General features: G+C 46.1%; 1 protein-coding gene and 1 non-coding gene across 2 annotated transcripts; one reads left to right on the top strand and one right to left on the bottom strand.

Annotated features, from left to right (window-relative positions):
• Window positions 1-6,163: 6,163 nt before the first annotated feature.
• On the top strand, window positions 6,164-13,683 carry LOC104582327. The gene is given in 3 exon segments (XM_010231790.3): window positions 6,164-8,340; window positions 11,494-12,413; window positions 12,415-13,683. Coding segments are annotated over 3 exon segments (3,993 nt in total). The 5' UTR covers window positions 6,164-6,354; the 3' UTR covers window positions 13,502-13,683.
• A 2,114-nt stretch (window positions 13,684-15,797) lies between these two features.
• MIR167A (microRNA MIR167a) lies at window positions 15,798-15,888 on the bottom strand. The gene has a single exon (NR_126824.1). It is a non-coding gene; the product is annotated as a microRNA MIR167a (primary transcript).
• Between the last annotated feature and the right edge of the window lie 291 nt (window positions 15,889-16,179).

Raw genomic sequence — 16,179 nt, 5'->3', positions numbered from 1 at the left:
AGGTTCGTCCTCGCCGGTGATGCCCTTCACCCAGAACTACACCTCCTCCGGGAGCAGCTCCGTGCGCTGTAGCCTGGTCCGGTCGTCGGGCTCGGTGTACAGCCACGCCGGATGCGAGCGCCGCTGCAGGGGAGCCCCGCTCCTCCCAATGAAGTGGCGCGCCACATCTGTGTCCGTGAGACCGGCATCACGGAGCGCCCTGATCTTTGCGCAGATCGGGGCCAACTCCGCGTCCTTCGGGTCGCGGAGCGTCCAGTCATCAGAGCCTTTGGAGGCCCGAGGGGCTCCTCGTGGAACTCCCGGAGCTCGTCGGTGCACACCCAGCACCAGTCGCGGCGCCATTCGGACTCGATCTTCTTCTTCCCCAACTCGATGAATTCTGACTTGAGCCCGTCGCGGAAGCGGAACACCACGCCCGAGGACAGAGATGTCTTCTTCTCCACCCTCGGGTAGAAGTAGTGGCGGAACAGCGCCACCGACGAAATCACCCCCATGAATGCTTCACAAAGGTGTTGAAAAACAGCCAATGTGAAGAACGAGGTGGGGTGGATCAGCGCCATGAGGAGCCCGTAGGATTCCATGATGGCGGAGAGAAAGTATGAGTGCGGCGGCACGAACCTGGCAAGCACGAACCTCCCGAAGATCCGGAAGTAGTGGCCGTCGCGCTCCGGGCCGACGGGGAGAATCCGCGTTGGCCCATGCTCGTTGTGCTTGGTGGCCAACGCCAGGACCAACTTTTTGACTCCCTCGCCGTTGTAGCCGGGGGAGAAGAAGGCAAACTTGGCTCGCATCTCATCATCTTTCCTGGCTCTGTCCAAGAGCTCCTTCTTCCCGGCCTTGTCGTGCTTGTCCCCTTTGCTGGTGCTCCCCTTGGGACGGTTCTGCCCCTTGGAAGACATCGGCGGAGGAGGAGAAGGGAGTTTGGTCAGAGTGGGAGTGCAAGGAGCTTGGAGAGAGGCAATGGCAGAAGCGAAAGGCAATGGGGAGTGCCCACCGCCAGCCTTGGATATTTATCGGGGCTGGTGGATTGCAACGGACACCCCCATGATGGGCAGCGAAGAGTCCTAAAGAACCGGAGATTAAGAGGAGAGTGCGCGACGTGGCCTTAACTCTCTGGTGATTAAGGGAGATAAGGCACGAGATCGTGCACCCGACCGTTTCGTTCGAAGGAGTGGGAGGATAAAAGCGGCCCACGGGGCCGGGTGCCCTTGGGGACCCACGCGTCGGATAGGGCGTAGCCCGGCAACCGATCGGGGATAGCACTTGAAGAGGCGTCAAGGTTGCCGGGCCACACCCGAGGGCTACTGTCGTACCAGTGGCCCACGGGGTCCCACTGATACTGGACGCGTGGGTCGCCTTTGACGGGGCCACATCAGGAAGGACTCCCGGGAAGTAACGAGCCCAGGAAGCCTGCCTCAAGGGGACGGCCCCCAGTGAAGACAAAACTAGGAGCCAAGTACGGAGCGCTCCCGGGGACCCCGACCCCGGGAAGTCATAGGAACGCCACCTGGCAACTAGCGGATGCGCTAGCCGGGAGGGTGCACCCCGGCAACCCGCGCTCGGGCATGCAGGCGGGACCCGCAAAACAGTTAAGACAGGACAAGACTGCGGGCGCAGTGCATTTAATGCACCGACATGAGTCCTATCAGCAGGTCTAGTCTTGTTTAGCAAGGCTCGAACGGTCGCCCTAAGAGCTACTTTTTCTACCGTATACAGTAGGACGGGCACTGCATGGCGTCCAGTGTGGATGAACAAATTTGTATTTCGTGTGGGCGTGACACGCGTCTAGCTAACATGTCACGCTGCACACCGTGGCACCTGTGGTATCTCCTTGCATATAAAAGGAGGACCAATGCCACCGAAAAAAGTGTTCCGACTCAAGTAATGAGAACACATCGTAGTATTCATCCAAGTAGCCGGCCCGGGAACCCCTCGGGCGATCTGTACACTCTTAAACTTGTGAATATAACAAAAGGCAGGACGTAGGGTGTTACACCTCCGGGTGGCCCGAACCTGGGTAAAACTCTCGCGTTTACTCTCCGTGTCTATCGCCATGCCGGCGATCACCTCGCCCTCCACCGAACCGAAAAGGGGGTGCTCAGCATCCCCGGTGCCGGAGACCGTGCTCCGACAGTGAAAAATGTCACAAAAAATTTTATCGGGACTTCGGGAGACATGTAGCCAAAAATAAATGGAATACCCAAAAAAATGTGGGCTATAGTTCACAAAAACAGCCGGGACGTTAATTTTTCCTGATTTGCTAAAAATTGCTCGAAAACGTATACATCTCGTGATGATATTGGAAAACGGTAAGAATGGTGATTTTTCCTAACTGGAAAAAATACGGTCTGAAAATGTTTACCGGGGTCATGATATCGAAAAATTGGTTGAAATCCTGGCCCATAGCCCATGTAAACAGCCGAAACGATGATTTTTTGGCCGGCCAAAACCCTCTCAAAAATTTGTACCCTGTTCACGTTATCCAAAAAATTGGCCAACCCCCCCCCCCCCCTAAATGTACCGGGTCACGATATCAAAAAAATCAGCCAAAACCCCAGAAAGTGCATATAGTCCATGAAAATGTCCAAAATGGTGATTTTTTCAAACAGCAAAAAAGATCGAAAACGAATACCGATACTGAAAGATGAGCCGAAAAAACAAAAGTTGTGGGCTATACCCCATGTAAACACCCAGCTGCTGAACCTCTACATCAGGACACGTTGATACGCGTGGAAGGATAGTCTATTTCAATCCTAGATCGGCAGATTGAGTGAGGAGATTGTCGGGGGGATGACCCCGGGTAGGGTCATTACGACACTTGCTAGCCGAGATAACGAGAGCAAAACCGACGCAAGCGAGTACGCCGGCATCCTTAAGCCGAGTTAATAATAGGCCGGCATACAAAAGGTATGCCGGCATATCTATCTTGTCTTATATGATTGCAGGATAAGCACAAGCTATCTGATCTCGGCCAACGCCGGGATGCGCCAACGGTCTTATCCTGGGCACATGGCGCAAAGTAAAGCAGCGCCCCCTTTATGACGGAAAAGCAGTCGTTGCTCACGTCGCGGTGCCAGGCGACTGCACAGTGACGCGCAGTAGAAGGACAGATGACGAAGGCCGGGGCGTGACTACAGTACGCGCCGCCTGGCGGTACGAAAAGCATAAAGCTGCTTTGTCCCCTGCCAGGCAACCCGGAGGGGACCGTGGGGCGTACCCGGCGGGCCCCGTAGAAGTTAGGGTTTGTTTTTGGTCCACTTGTCAGTGTGACACCAGCGGCCTATAAATAGAAGCACCACCCTTCTTGTGAGAGGATTTCCTCACTTAGCCATTTAGGGTTTCCCCCTCTTCTTCTTCCTCCTCAAGAAACAGCTGAAGGAGCACCATTGTAGCCATCGGTATCTCGGGTAATACAACAAAGCAGGAGTGAGAGTTTTACCTCACCTTGAGGGCTTCGAACCTGGGTAAACGGCGTGTGTTCTTGTTTTGTGCGTGGTTCTAATCACGTCCTCCCTCCTCCGATTCCCCCTTCGTCCATCGGCCCTATCGTAAGCCATCCTATGGCATCTGCCATGACACCACCACGACAGAGATATTCTCACAATCGGGAGATATAACCTAGCAGGAATCAGCACCATGTTTCATCAACATCTACTTCTGCTACAACGTTGGTGAGTTTTGATCGTCTATTGTATCTTCACAAACATCAACCAATTTTTTGAATTATGCAATACCTTCCCTGCAGTTAATTAACCTAGTACACGTTTTTTTTAAGAATAACCACCTATTACACCTAGGAAGTACTCACTCTGATTCTAAATTGTTGACTTAAATTTCCCTAAATATAGATGTATCTATTTCTTAAAAAACGTTTAGATACATATAATATCTCGACAATAATTTAGGATCAAAGGGAGCGGTTGATTTTTCTTCGAGGAAAGGTCATTGAGAGGACCAAGGGGTTGTATTATACAAAACAAAAACAAGAGGCCCAACTTTCAGCCCACTAGCTTCGAGTCAGCACAGCACACGAAGGAGAAGACAGCTGACTGTAGTCTATCCTGTTCTAAAAAGACGTAACTGTACTGCATCTGAACCATTCATGGGCGGGCCCACCTTTATGAAAGCTATTCAGTTGAATAACAATTATTTTCGCCAAAATTAGGTATATATGGTGTGTGTTGTATATATACATGAAGAAAAAACGAAAATAGAGAAAATGAAAGCCATTGAAGCAATTCAGCCCAAGACTAACTAACCTAGTTCTGGGCTGCCTCCACCCTCCACCGTCGGCCCAGTGGCCCAATGATTCATCCAGACAGAAACTTTTCCTGTCGATTGAACTTGCACGTGGCTGGCGGCGGCCGGGCGAACTCTTCCCGTCTTCCGCAACCCCTCGCTGGCTCTCTGCAGATGGCTTATTTTGCCAGGGATAAAATGAACGAGGTTTTTTTTTTGAACGAGGTTAAATGGATATGCCGTGTCAATTTGATTCAACTTTGTGGTGATGGAAATCCAAAGATGAAGAGCAGAAAGTCACTTGGATCTCAACCATTTTCCGGGCTCCGGAAATGATAGGAATTTGCCTTATCAAAGCCCACTGGGGGTTCCTTCGATCAGTAGGATTCCAAACGCAACCTTATGAGAAAAACATCATTTCAGTGCGTATCTTTTAATTCCTACTAGCAGTCATGCTTGCGAGTTTTTTGCAGTGGCGTGCTAGCATTAGACTTTGTGATGCTTGCGAGTATTCTGTAGTTTATTTTTCTGTTTTTATAACCTTGAGATACCTGTTTGGCACTCTTTTTATTGATCAATAGGGAAAAGTAAGCTCAGAGAGAAGTTTTTTTTTGCGAGATTAGAGAGATGTTAGCCACTCATTTTGGTACCAATTTTCTTGGATCTAAGATATTCTATACTGAAGGAACCTATAGAAAACTTGGAAGAACTATGTGGATTTTGAAGCTTTTGGAGTAGCCTAACATATATGTTGATGCTGGGGTTCGAGCATTGATCAAGGAGAAGCAAGGAAGCTGAGCAGTTGGCCATGGACACCACGTCAGGAGTCAGTCAACGACTATGTGAATAGCAAGGGGCGGCGTTGAGGGGTTGACGTGTTTTTTTTCTCATTGTATTATTGGTCATCCTACTACGCCGCTACGCGAACCGGTGACTTTTGCCGTTTTGCGACGATGGCAACAGAGCCCGCTGTTGAGCAAGCCGCACCCGCACGTGCTCGCCTTTTTCTTCCTGCCAGGAATTTTTCAAATAGCTCATACTTCTTTGAAAATTTCCTCTAGAATAGACTAAGATGTCCTTCAGAAATATTTCCTAAGAATTCTAATCATGCAAACCGAACAGTTTTCATAGGAAAGCAAATCCATTGGATCACAATGCTATGAAAATCCAGTCAGTCAAATGACCCTAAGAAATTACAGTCCTCCGAATTAATCCATGTAGAGAAAACCTATGGATTATAATTCTTCAGAAATTCCTCCGAATCAATATTGTCTGGACAGACTTGCGAGATCATAGCCTCCTAGCTGCATATCATGACTTCAAAGCTAGACCTGTCAACTTTAATTGCAAGTGTTTATAATCCGGTACAGTTTAGTTGACTACATTGGTCGGGTTTCTCTCCTCTGCCCTTGATGTAAAGGAATAACAATTTTCAAACACACTATCTCCATATTTCTGTCCACATCCCACAATAAAATCACTGCCTTTGTTTAGTGGAGCTCGATCTCTTGGTTAAGCTTCATAGATGGCATCTCAGTGTCGAAATAATAGAATTACAAGCCTAAGAAAGCCAAGACAATTGACACAAGACCACAACCGCACAAACATTACAACGGACGCAAAATGCAAAGACCCTTTGATCCTACCTAAATAATCTCCAAACCTCAGAGTCTGACACAATGTTGTCGTCTAGACAAACTGACGCATCGTTTTCAGTTGCTGTCCATTTCTCTTTTAAATGCAGTCGTTTACTTTTAGTCCTCTCCATTTTACTTGACAAAAGATCTCAAAAGGTTGATTGCGATCCACTGCCCTTGCTGCAACGGAATAGCGACCTGCAAATGAAGCCTCCTGTCTCTTGCTTAATTAGATTGACAAACTGTTTAGAAATCATAAATACCTCACACATGCTAGGCAATATTTATCTGAAAAAAGAATCTAGCCTGTGTGTGACTTAATTTGGATTCATTAAAGATATTTTCCGATGGATCTTCATATGGGTGGCGTAGAAAGACTTGTGGTATCGTGCAGTGTAAGCTTAGTAGTAGGCAGTGCGTCTTCTGCCACCCGAGTAGAGTGAAAAGGTGAGCGGTGCTGCAACCCACAAACATATCCATGAATCCATCCATGCCCCTGCTCTTGCCATCCTCCATGGCCATGTCAAACATGAAGTCCACTTCCTTGCTCTTCCTAAAGCTCCTTTACATTCTCCTTAATGCACCATCGATCATCGCCGGTGACGTCGACAACCACCGTTTCGTCTATTCCGGCTTTGCTAACGCTAGCCTCACCCTCAACGGCACGGCTTCAGTCACGCCAAGCGGTTTGCTCGAGCTCACCAATGGCACGATCATGAGCATGGGCCATGCCTTCTACCCGGCTCCGCTGCGCCTCCGTGATTCGCCCAACAGCACAGTGCAGTCCTTCTCTGCCTTCTTCGTCTTCGGCATCATCTCCATATATGACTTGAGCAGCCATGGCCTCACCATGTTGGTCGCACCGAGCAATGATTTCTCCAAGGCCACGGCTGTCCAGTACCTGGGCCTCTTCAATGGCTCGAACAACGGCAACACAACCAACAACATCTTCGCCATCGAGCTTGACACTTGGCCAAACAGCGAGTTCGGGGACATCAACAACAACCACGTTGGCATCGACATCAACAGTCTCAGCTCCGTGCAGTCCCACCCAGCCGGCTTCTTCAATGACCAGGACGGCACGTTCAAGAACTTGTCTCTCACTAGCCAAGAGGCGATGCAGGTGTGGGTGGACTACGACAGAGAGAAGACGCAGGTCAATGTTACCATGGCCACTCTTGACATGGCCACCAAGCCCAAGAGACCAACCGTGTCAGCCAGGCACAACCTCTCAGATGTGCTCAAAGATGTGGCATACATCGGCTTCTCATCTTCAACAGGCAAGATCCACACACGACACTATGTGCTGGGTTGGAGCTTCGCCATGAACAGTCCTGCTCCAGTCATCAATGTCACCATGCTTCCAAAGCTTCCACGGAATCATCCCAAGGACAGTCGATTCTGGGTGTTAGAGATAGTTCTGCCGGTTGCAACGGCAGCGGTCATCCTGTCTTTGATTGCCATAGCTTTCCTTCTTGTAAGGAGGCATTTAAGGTACGCAGAGGTGCGGGACGACTGGGAGATGGAGTTCGGCCCACACCGGTTCTCATACAAGGATTTGTTCAATGCAACAGGAGGATTTGAGAATAAGAACCTTTTAGGAGTTGGAGGATTTGGGAGGGTGTACAAAGGGGTGCTTCCCAGATCCAGATTGAAGGTAGCAGTCAAGAGGGTTTCGCATGATTCCAAGCAAGGCATGAAGGAGTTCATCGCAGAAATCGTCAGCATAGGTCGCCTTCAAAACCGTAACCTTGTACAGTTGCTTGGTTATTGTCGGCGCAAAGGTGAACTCCTCTTAGTTTATGAGTACATGCCCAACGGAAGCCTTGATAAGTGTCTCTATGGCAAAAAGGATAACGACGTGTTGACTTGGGCTCAAAGGTTTCGGATCATCAGGGGAATTGCATCTGGCTTGCTTTATCTCCATGAGGAGTGGGAAAAAGTGGTTGTTCACCGAGACATCAAGGCAAGCAATGTGCTCCTTGATGACGAGATGAATGGACGATTGGGTGATTTTGGCCTTGCAAGGTTGTACGATCATGGCATTGACCCACAGACTACACATGTAGTTGGCACCATAGGTTACCTAGCTCCAGAGCTAGCACGAAGCAGAAATGCCACCCCTCTTACTGATGTCTTTGCCTTCGGCATATTCGTCCTTGAGGTCACCTGTGGAAAAAGGCCTGTCGATCAGCAAAACACACAAGACAGTCAGCTCGTGTTAGTCGATTGGGTGATCGACAAGGCGCAAAAAGGATCATTTGGTGATACAGTGGATGCTAGTCTAGAAGGGAGGTATGATGTTGGTGAGGCAAGCTTGGCGCTGAAGATTGGATTGCTATGCTCACACCCATTTGCCAATGCAAGGCCTAGCATGCGGCAAGTCATGCAATACCTAGATGGGGAAATTGAACTTCCAGGGTTAAGCTTGGAGTTGCTAGCCTTGATGCAAAACGAAGGGTTCGTGGTGCAAAATGAAGGGTTTGATCCATACATCGCCTCCTATCCTTCGTCGACTACAAGCATTGGCACAATGTCCCACGTCTCAGGAGGAAGATGAGCATGTTTTTTGTCATGTGTAATAAGCAAATATATTTTATAACGTACCCTAAGGAATATATATATGTAGACTGCAAGTGTGATGTGGCATGTATGGGAAGCCTATATACCTTAAGGATATTTTGGGTTGTCTGTAAAAACATTGTGTGCTTGTTTGTTTGGTTAGATATGATGTGTATTCTGGTGAGAACCTTCCTGTAACATCTTGGTTTGTTGTGAGAAAAAAAAACTCCTAGTTGATTGACGTCACCGGTACCAAAAAACACTAGCTTTAGATTTTTATAAGGTCTTCTGCCAACAAGTGTATTTAACATTCATATGGAGCATACTTGCTTTTATTATAACAGTTCATATGTGGCATCTGGGAGAATCATAAGGCCAGATGGATAAAAAAAACCGAGAAGAAAAACCAAGCTAGATGCAACTTGTTTATCCCCCCAGAAATCTCCGATTTGTGAAATTTGATTCATACGAACAGTCGATTGTGGAAGAAGTATTGGCCAGTAGACCAGTATATGATGCATCCATCTACCAGTATTCTATCTGCCAAGAATGTCAGTCGTGCATTAATAAACAATTTTGGTGGTAATGGTTAAAACACCAGAATTTGGCTACCAATGTATGAATACCTAAGATTCTTTGCAGTTTTGGCATAACTAATAATTTAAAAAGGTACACCAAATCTAAACGTTCCGTAAAAATCAGTCTCAATTCCGTGGAAGATGGAAAGGAAAATTTATGCTAATTAAATTATAGAGTACTCTAAATTATAACACTGGCGTATTTAGAACATATGAATATTATAGAAAACAATTCAATCCTTGCAAGAACAAAAAAAAGGAAACAAAATCATCACCATTCAGTTAGTTCATATATATTGTCTTGAAAGGTTGAAATTAAAAAACATCACTTGATGCCCAACTCAGACTGCGACATGAATGTGACCCAAAGGACAACATCGATATCGTAGGCATGTCAGAATCAAAGTCTACAGGCACAAGACATTGAATGTTTCTTTTTCCCTTTTCTTTGTGAAGTGAGTATTATTTTGAGATGCAGTTTCTGCAAGGGTGGCTAAACTGGAAACCAAAAAAAAAATTGGTAGGCTTCAAAGAGTCCTCGTACTTAAGGCTACACAGGTTTTCCACAGAATGCAATCAAAGATTATTTTTTTCAACTCGAATGCAATTAAGACTGCAATATAAATGGATTCAAAGGACAACATCAGAGTCATGTCATGAAAGCAACTTCAGAGGCAACAAGAATCAAAGTCTACAGGCACAAGACATTGAATGTTTCCTGTTCTCTTTTCTTTGTGACTTGACATATTATTTTGAGATGACGTTCTGCAAGGGTGGCTAAACAGGAAACCAGAGAAAATTTGGTACGCTTCAAAGAGTCCTCATACTTAAGGCTACACAGGTTTCCCACAGAATGCAATCAAGATTATTTTTTTCAAATTGAATGCAATCAAGACTACTATAACTCAATCATAGAAAAATATTACTGTCTCTTTGGTGGGTGAGGAATACTACTAGATCACATATCTATCCATCTCTTTTTAAAATAAAGTCCTATCCGTCATATGTGTCTCAATAATAAGAGTACATTCATGCATGTAGATTTAAAGGCATACATACTCCTTCAAGCCGCATCAGTGAAGAGGGTGTTCTTTTTTAATTGCACTTTTTTTTATGAAACTTCTAATGGTACTTTCATCCCAGCCTGAATAGAAGGCTAAACAAACACCCTGCAACCGGTTACGAAGACAACCGAACTCCAGCGAAGTGTATGTTCTTTAGGTACCCTCTTCAAGAAACAGAGCATATTTTCAAGTCCATTTTCTACTGAATGTACATAAGATATCTGCGGTAAATGCTATTCTGGACCTGGTACTCTGAAGTTCGAGTACTTAAATGCCAAGTTCCCTTGATCCTAGGTAATCTCAGTATCTCCCGGTCAGACAAAAAGTAATGTCTGGACAAATTGTACCATGACCATATGTACATACGCATCAAAGCATGCCACGTAATATCAAGCTTCCTTTCAGTTATTGTCCATCTTTAATGTATTTTTTATTTTTAATTCATTTTGCATGACAAAAGACTACAAAAGGTTACAGCTTCTGGCCTTTCATACTCCAAAGTCTGAGTTATCAGATGCCAAGTTCCCTCCACCCTAGGCAATCTCCGCAAGTGAAACTCAGACAGCAATACTATTTGGACAAACTGTCCATATCATGGTATGCATCAAAGCTTTACAAGTTCCATGAAGCTTCATTTTCAGTTACTTTCTGTCTTTAAATGGAATTGTTTACTTTTATTCCAGTCCCTTTGGTTTGATTAGGATCCTTTGCCTTTGCTGCAACGGAACAGCGATGTTCAGATCTACTATCTTCATATCTCCGACAAAACCCCACGAACCCCAGAATCATTGTCTTAGTTCGACATAGCCTTTTGTTAAGTTTGATAGTGTTCACAAATCTGGGATGAAAACATAAATGCTAAACAACGCTTGCATGGGAATTTCTAGCTTTTTGTGGTAAATTTGGTGGTTCTTTTTAGAACTTTACTTTTGGAGTCATAACTTATATGAGTACGCAATTTCTTCTTGTAGGAGGTTATTTTAAGGGTATAAAGCAGAGACATATAAGTTACAACCCACACGCACCACTACAAATACATCACCTGATGCACATCTCCCATCTATGCCAGGAAATTGATTTGAACTACCTGGCACTGTCTTACTACATGCTATGCAACTTAATCTAGACACCGTAATATTTGTTAGGTGTTCCTTAAAATCAATTCTAAAATGTGATTGACAATAACCTGAACAAATATCGCTGTCTCCATCAACTATTAAAGTGTTTAGACAACGATAGATGTTGAAAGTTGAAACCCAGAGAGTAGACTTGGTAGGATGCTGCAAGGTAATTATGATATAAAATACTGCACCACTCAGTGCAACCTCAAGCTATATACCATTGGTTGCCACGAAACACTTGCCTCACACATTGAGTTGCAGCTTGCAAGTCACACGCGTTCCTTCAATGAAGCATACATCATTCCTTCAGCAATTCCTCCTCCTCCAGCTTGGTCTTATCGCTGCAACCTTGGCCTTCAGCGATGATCAATTTATTTTCTCCGGCTTCAACCAATCCAGCCTAAGCCTCGATGGCAGTGCCATGGTCACAGACGGCGGACTCCTTGATCTGTCCAACGGCACAGCTGTTCTCAGCGGTCATGCCTTCTACCCAACTCCTCTGCATTTCCGCAAGTCATCCAGTGGTAAAGTTCAATCCTTCTCAGTCCATGTAGTTTTCAGCATCTTCATCACGTACCCGGACCTGAGCGCTGATGGCATGGCTTTCTTCATCGCCCCCACCAAGAACTTCTCTGATGCACGGGCCGCCAAGTATTTTGGCCTCCTCAATGAGAAGAACAATGGTGAAGCAAACAAACACATCTTCATGATTGAGCTCGACACCTACAAAAATGCTGAGCTCCAAGACATCAATGACAACCACATCGGTATCAACATCAACAGTGCAGTCTCCTTGAAATCCAGCACCTCTGGCTTCTATGAAGACGAGGGTGGTGCCTTCAAGAACATGACGCTGAACGGCAACAAGGCTATGCAACTGTGGGTAGACTATGATGAGGGTGATAAGCAGATCAATGTGACCTTGGCTCCAATCAACATGGGCAAACCATCAAGGCCACTGCTCTCTGCAACCTATGATCTCTCAACTGTACTCTCTGACTCGGCTTCATACATTGGATTCTCATCCATAGCTACTCTCATCAACACCCGTGAGTATGTGCTGGGCTGGAGCTTTGGGATGAATAGACCAGCTCCATCCATTGACATCTCCAAGCTTCCCAAGTTGCCTCTTGTTGGTCCCAAGGCCCAGTCCAAGCTCTTGGCAATCGTCCTACCAATAGCCACTGCAACGTTGATCCTCTCTATAGGCACTCTTCACACTAGTTGTGCGAAGACGACGGAAGTATGCTGAGGTGCGTGAGGACTGGGAGGAAGAGTTTGGTCCGCACAGATTCTCGTACAAGGATTTGTTCCATGCCACCGGAGGGTTTAAGAACAAGCACCTACTTGGAGAAGGAGGTTTTGGGAAAGTATATAAAGGAGTGCTTCCCTTGTCGAATGTAGAGGTTGCTGTGAAGAGGATGTCTCATGAATCAAGACAGGGGATGAAAGAGTTCGTCACAGAGGTTGTTAGCATCGGTCGACTCCGTCATCGCAACCTTGTGCAGCTACTTGGTTATTGCCGGAGAAAAGGTGAACTGTTTTTGGTTTATAATTACATGCCAAATGGTAGCCTTGACAAATATCTACACTTCGAAGAGCACAAGGTCATTTTGAATTGGGTTCAGAGGTTTCGGGTTATCAAAGGCATTGCAACCGGCTTGCTCTATCTCCATGAGAAGTGGGAGAAGATAGTGATCCATAGAGACATCAAGGCAAGCAATGTGCTACTAGACGGTGAAATGAATGGGCGGCTTGGTGACTTTGGCCTTGCAAGATTATATGATCATGGCACCGACCCACAAACCACACATATGGTTGGTACAAAGGGGTACCTAGCCCCCGAGCTACTGCGCACAGGGAAGGCATCTCCTCAAACAGATGTTTTTGCCTTCGGCATGTTCCTTCTCGAGGTTGCTTGCGGGCAAAAACCTGTGAAGAAAAATGCGGAGGGAAACGAAGTTTTCTTGGTCGATTGGGTACTTGAGCATTGGAAAAACGGATTGGTTACTAAAACAGTTGATACTAGGCTCCAAGGTGACTACAATGTCGATGAGGCATGCCTCGTCTTAAAGCTGGGACTTTTGTGCTTGCATCCACTTCCTAGTTCAAGGCCTAGGATGCGAGAAGTAATGCAATACCTCGATGGTGATATGCCACTACCTGAGCTGAGGCAGACGGAACTGAGCTTGAACATGGCAGCCTTGATGAAAAACAATGGATTGAACTCATCTTCCGTGTCATATCCGCAACTAACATTGAGCTTCGGCACAGTATCTGGCCTCTCAGGAGGAAGATAATAGTATATATCCACGGTGTTTTGTGACTTTGTCGTTGATTACTTACATTGTTTACTATGTGAGCACATATATCATTGTATGTCCTAGAATAAACATTCGAGGGTGATCAACTACATGTCTAAAATCTGTAAGAAAGAACTTTTCATTTATGTTCTCATAAGTTGCATGCATTCCATTGGTTTATGTCTATTTACCTTTTGAACTCTTGTGTGCCATTTGTTTTAGGAAATCAGGGGAAATTTGCCTTTCTTTCTCGAGTTTTGTTCCAATTTGTGGAAATCTGTTGTTTAAATTGTACCGCAAGGCAAGGAGTTCAGAAATGTTTGTGCACCCACAATTGCAGAGATGACTGCTTTTTCATGGAAAAGAAAAAACAATTTCAGAGATGTTTGTGCGCAAAATGAATCTATTCCTTGCGAAGTCCTAACGAGCCCTAATCACAATCAAGCCATCATAAATCATAATTACCTCGTAGTTAGCCAGTGTCGTCGCTGTCGCAGTTCGGCCGCTGTGTCTCGTCTGCATCGGGCTGCCGCACATCGGATTCAGATCGCCGACCGTAGCAATCAGGAGAGCCGCCAGCTGCCGTGGCTCCGCCGGTCGGAATCGGGCCGCAGTGGCCTCGGACGAAGAGCTTCCAGCGCAATCGGGCCGCTCCTGACTCCCGGATACCACCGCCACGCGCCCAGGCCACCGTGGCCCTCACCTCACCCGCGCCGAGCTCCGCCACGCGCGAACAAGAGTGTGAAGCAGAGGACGGCCAGGGAAAGCGTAACAATGGATTTTACGCTTCGTCACTAGCAAAACACCTATCAACTCACAATGTCACAACTCACATCGTCTTAAATATACCTGAACTGCGTTGGAATTTCCAGTTTATGTTTCCTAATAACTGATATTACTAAGTTAGCACAATGGCCGTGCGTTCAGATTAAAAGACTACTCTCCCCGTCTCATATTAAGTAACGAAATATTACATGTATCTAAACGTTTTTTGGGTATAGAACATCCATATTTAAAAAAAATTGAGTCACTTGATAAGAGTATTATTTATGCAAAATTAAATTACTTTTCATCTCAAACGTTTACATCAAATTCAGTTGGCAGCCACCGGACATCGGTTGGATATAGTGAAGAGCTTCATGCGTTAGCCAAAGCAACCAAGAAACCGATCTGATGAAAAAGACTGGGCAATACACTTATACTTCAACACTCTTCCTCACGTGTGCTTTCCGTAGGTCTAAATGTGGATCAAGAGTGGGTTGCCATTTAATTGCGGACGCTAGCTACACCGTGGAGAGGGCTTGGAGTACAATTGTTAGGGATGATAGACCTCTCTGCCTGAGCCAACTGGGATGTGATCCCGCGTTCAAACTTTAGTCTGCCTTGAGGCACCGCACAACCATCGTTGTCAGCAACATGCCGGTGATTTTGTAGAGAATGAAGGAGCCTCGATGCACAGATCGCTCACTGTTAGCGATTCTACGAAGGGCGTCTTCTCGAAGATAAACTACTCTTAACAAAATTGAGTAGCAAGATAATAGTGTTGCACATGCTTTAGCCCGATTTAGAGAGTTTTTCTTTTCTTTCGGAAATGAGGACGTGCGTCCAAATTAGCCTTGCTGGACTGTAATTCAAATGCTACGTGTTCTTTGATTATTTCGGGGGGGGGAATCCAAATTCCATGCACAACTTGATAAATGGAAGGAAAAAAACAAATCCTGATGTGAATAATATCAATCAAATCTGGAGCATCATACGGGTATTAATAGACAAATATCGTTTAATGAATTGAAAACTCAGTGCACTAGATAGTACACCTCAAATGTGCCATTGCTGCTAGTGCACTGAATTGATGTGGCTCCTAAACATCACACGGGCTTTGAATGAACGAATCGATCTTAGACACTACGGCGTGCTATGCAATGCCACCGATCATCCCTCTTTGAAACTACTCCGTATTAGTGAGCAAACCGTTCGTTCTGCTCCAGTAATTATGGGAATTGACCGGGCTGGTATGCACGCATAACACAAATGTATTCCATCTGAACATAGCTAGATCGATGGATAAATTGAAAACAAATTACAACACCAGCGTAGTGCCGTCGCGAGGTGGTGAATGTGCACGAGTATACTGTGCGTGCTGATGGGGAAAGACAGAGAGAGGGGATCATAGACCGGCCCATGGATGAGATGTGCTCACTCACCTTGCCGCGCCGGCCCAAGCATTGGTGTCTCCCTATGTGTGCCCAACAGGGGAAAGAGTGAAACTGTCACAGCATGATCTAACCACACTGCCGGCCCCGAAGCCACGGCGTTGCTGAATTTGCTGTGGCACTTGCCACCACAAGTCAGATAGATCATGCTGGCAGCTTCACGCTTTCTCTTGGGCACTGGATGTTGGATGGATCGATGCTTCTCGCACGCACTCGCAGCTCAAATTAAGCTGGTATGGTAAGCAGTAATTACACATGGAATCCATGGAGGGGTGGCTCGTGCTGGAGTACATATATAGACGCGCGGATACAGAGTAGAGCACAAGATGCTACTTCCGTTCCATAATTTTTGTCTAAATATTAGATATATCTAGATGACTTTTAAAAATAGATACATTTATTTTGGGATAATGGATCACGTGGGCGCGCCGGACTAGTAGTAGTGGGAGTGTAGTGCTCCGG

The sequence above is a fragment of the Brachypodium distachyon genome, chromosome 1 (assembly GCF_000005505.3).
Source record: "Brachypodium distachyon strain Bd21 chromosome 1, Brachypodium_distachyon_v3.0, whole genome shotgun sequence".
Classification (NCBI taxonomy): Eukaryota; Viridiplantae; Streptophyta; class Magnoliopsida; order Poales; family Poaceae; genus Brachypodium; species Brachypodium distachyon.
Note: the sequence above shows the minus strand (reverse complement) of the source record. Positions and strands in the feature narration are given on the sequence as shown.